The sequence below is a fragment of the Electrona antarctica genome, assembly GCF_951216825.1.
Source record: "Electrona antarctica genome assembly, chromosome: 14".
NCBI classification, from domain to species: Eukaryota; Metazoa; Chordata; class Actinopteri; order Myctophiformes; family Myctophidae; genus Electrona; species Electrona antarctica.
The window spans coordinates 41,818,285-41,822,023 of NC_136795.1; the positions used below are offsets into that span (position 1 = coordinate 41,818,285).

The following is a 3,739-nucleotide window of genomic DNA, read 5'->3' on the forward strand; positions in this document are numbered from 1 at the left end:
TTCACTTTTACAGGACGGACAGATACATCATTAGAACATGGCGTGGCGATGAAGGGGAAAATAGAGGTTGTCTGACACTATTTGTGAAGGAACTTTCACAGTGCACGGCAGGTAGTGACTTGTAGGTCTCGCTAAGGTTTTGGCAGGAGGAATCCTCAACCACAAAAGGAGATACCAGGCTTTTTTCACATCGTTGTCCAAACAACCACATCAGCCAGATTAATGTTGTGTAAATATTCAGTAGAAGAGGTAGTGAGTTGTCCACGCAGGCTATTTTAAATATTATGTGCTCACAGTATCTTAACATCCTTGAGCTTTGTATGGATTCCTGAAAGGGTTTTTCAGAGCACTGGGATCCTGTTAAACGGTGGCTTTCTGTGTTTCACTTGCTGTCCAATCCTGAGCCGCCCCCTGTGCCTAAGGGTCATTATGTATTTCTAGTACAGACGTTGGGGTTCGGTACGGTTCCTCTCAGGCCTTGTAGCTGCTGATGTTTCTCAGGCTACGTACCAGATCGTGGCAGAAGATGCGTAGCCGGGCGAGGGTCTGGTGACTGGCCACCTGCAGCTCGTAGTTGCCGGAGTCGGCGAGACGAGATGCCAGGTCCGGGCTCTGGTACTCTTCTATGTCGCTCACCTGAGCCAACGCCTGCATCTGGAGAGAGACAGAGAGAGATGCTGATAATAAACCACAGGACACTTCACCAGTTTTCAACGTCTTTTCATATAATTGGCCCTCACTAATGTTCATGATAAAATAGCACAATCTTTTTTTCCTACTCGGTCTGTGTCTCATAGGAGGGCTGTGGACAGTTCCAAAACCCGTCTTCCAGTGACATCCTTTTTTTAACAAGATTATTATTTTTTAATAATTAGATTTGTATTATTACAAGAACGATGGCTTCTAGTTCTATTATCGCATTCTATCATTTCAGGAATAGGAAGCCTACAGTTTCTATTAGCTTGGATTCCCCATCGATGATGTCACTGGTAGACAGGCTTCTGAACTGCCCACAGCCCTCCTATGAGACACACATGGACCCACCTCCGCCCCCAAAGTGACAACATGTTGCATCATGACGTGTTGTCAGCTTGTAGATCTGATATTGTCATAATGCTTGTATACCATGTGTGTGTATTATGCTCATGTGAGTTTGCATGCCATGGGAGTTCCTATACCGTAGTTCTCTGTGTATGTGTGTGTGTGTGTGTGTGTGTGTGTGTGTGTGTGTGGGTGTGCACTCCGTGCAGTGTATGCATGTGAGCGGTCAGACTTACGTTACGGATTTGTCCCTGCAGGTCTTGCAGGTCATTCATGAGGTATGTGAGTCCTGACAGCTTGGTAGCGAGGGCTCCCAGCAGGTCGTGGTACAGCCGGACTCCTGTTGACATGCGGCTCAGACAGCGCTCCTGCACACCGCAACAGAATCACACGTCAGCCGAGCCATTGCAGCGCCACAACTCACACAAAAACAAAGGAATCACGACGTTCCAATGCAAACCCACAATCTCAATTTGATTTTATCTTCCATCATGGATTTGATTCAGTGCACTACAAAACATAACAGGAAAAGTATTTAACTCAAAATTGACAGAATAGTTTACAGTATATAAAAGCACAAATAGGAGTATATGGATAGAAGGGGGAAAAAAAGCAAAATAAGTGATCTTAATCCTTTCCCCCCCACCTCTATCCTCTCTGTTTTCCACAGAAACTATACAATGACGGAGAGCAGTCATAAAAAAAAATATATATTTTTTTTAATATTTTTTTTGATCTGTCAACCAGTGATGTGGCAATAATGATTCAGATTTTTATGGACGCTTGCACGCACGCACGCACGCACTGCTAGGTACTCACCAGGGTGAAGTGTTCAGACAGTGGTTTTAGTATTGGAGCATCTCGGATGCCCAGTGACATCCTCATGTCATCTAGGTGTGCTGGCAGGCTGGACAGGTCAAGCTTCAAACCCTGAAGGGAGCAGGAAGACAGGAGCCTCTGGTTACGGATGTATCCTGAACACGCACACGCATGCATGCACACACAAACATGTGTGCATGCACTCCCTGACACTGTATGTCTCTCATTTTGTCTCACACGCATGCACGCACGTGGAAACGCAACACACAATGCAAATGACTAGATCTCTAACAGCCCACATAGCTATGGAGTTGCCCGGACTTGTAGTCCCATTACCTGAGACAGCCTATCATTTCGATGCTCACAACTCCTTATCAGTGTCACTATGAATCAAGACAATCTGATAAATTGAAATAAAACAAAGGAGAACAATTGCGCTGTCACAGACAATTGAAGAGTAGTTCACCCAAAACTGATGGGGATTCTCCAAATACCAGTGCGTACAGTGATTCCACTGCTGATAAAGGTCAGGCTGAACCTCCAGGCTGGAGTATATAGGCAAATTAGGCATGTATAAAGGCATTACAGCTTACCTCCTCTATTACAATGGCGCTATACACCGTGGGGACCATGTCAACGCGGATCTTCAGCACAAGAGTCTTCATGAGCTCCGTGGTCCTTTTGAACTCTGGGTCATCCAACACCCGAACAGGTGCAGAGTGGACCAAAACGGCCATGCAGCACTGCAGGGCAACAACTGGAATATTTATATGAGAGAGAGAGAGAGAGAGAGAGAGAGAGAGAGAGAGAGAGAGGGAGAGAGAGATTAGGAAATGCCATGCAGCGTGACGCGTTCAGGTCGTGCGTAAAGTGCGCAGTCGTCAGTTACAGAGAGACTACTGTCTAACTCTATAGTCTACTACTAATAATAATACTGGTGTATTTTTAAGTTACCAAAAAGCTTACTATAAAAGCTTCAACGTTCGCACCGGACTATATCTCCATTCTCCACAGATTCCACAACTATATACTGCAAATGCAAATGCAATGCGCATGCAAGATCAAACACGGTTCTACACACTGTAGTGTACACAGTGACAGTACACACTTAGCCTAAATAAACATGCTTCAGTGGCCTATGTCCTACATATCTAGGATGCGTTATCAAAATAATATATATACCTATTAAGCAACTGTTTTAATGTGCTTTAGAGCACGCTAAAGTGTGCAGCCGCAATTTAGCGCTGACTCTGTAAACTTACGGAAAAGACGGTTCATTCTGGTCTATGGAGGTCGCAGGTGGTCCTTTACACTTACAGTTCCTTCAGTAGAGGGGACAACTTCTGTTCTGCGCCATTTGCACGACAATTGAGTATTTATGCCGAAATATTTCTCGCGTGGGATTTTCCAGTGACGGAGAACAGGCATTGTAAACGTTACTTTGCAATAACTAACAATGAAGCAGCGGATGACTCCGAGAATTCCCGAAGTGACGAAGATATGAGGGGTTGAGTCAGGTAGAGAGGGCGTCACCAAGGTGTGAAGTGTCGTTCCATGTAATTCTTACATGGGATGGTATTCCCATGATGCCACCATGGGACACTAATCTATTCTAGATGGTATCAGGATAGGATTAGGTGCCTTTTTGGCTATTTTGTTCTCTCCAAACTGTTAAAAAATACAATATTTGGGAAAAAAGTAAAGATGCCCAAATGCCACCCATTTAGATCTGCTGCCTTTAGCCTATAATGTTATGACCAGTAGGCCTACTGCAAACTTGACTTTTACTTACAAATTATTATTATAACAAATAGTATTAAGACGCAGGGTAAAATTAAATCTTTATACTGTTATAATATAGTCTTCACATTTCCACATT

At 44.1% G+C, this 3,739-nt stretch overlaps 1 protein-coding gene across 1 annotated transcript; it reads right to left on the reverse strand.

The window, feature by feature from the left end:
- Positions 1-471: 471 nt before the first annotated feature.
- Positions 472-3,261, reverse strand: LOC306937202 (uncharacterized protein; the record flags this gene model as incomplete). The annotated part of the gene is made up of 5 exons (XM_079520868.1): positions 3,123-3,261; positions 2,454-2,617; positions 1,861-1,971; positions 1,278-1,409; positions 472-654 (listed from the first exon to the last, which is right to left on the reverse strand). The coding sequence occupies exons 1-5, from the start codon at positions 3,136-3,138 to the stop codon at positions 472-474; spliced, it is 606 nt and encodes a 201-aa protein (XP_079376994.1). The 5' UTR covers positions 3,139-3,261.
- Positions 3,262-3,739: the final 478 nt, after the last annotated feature.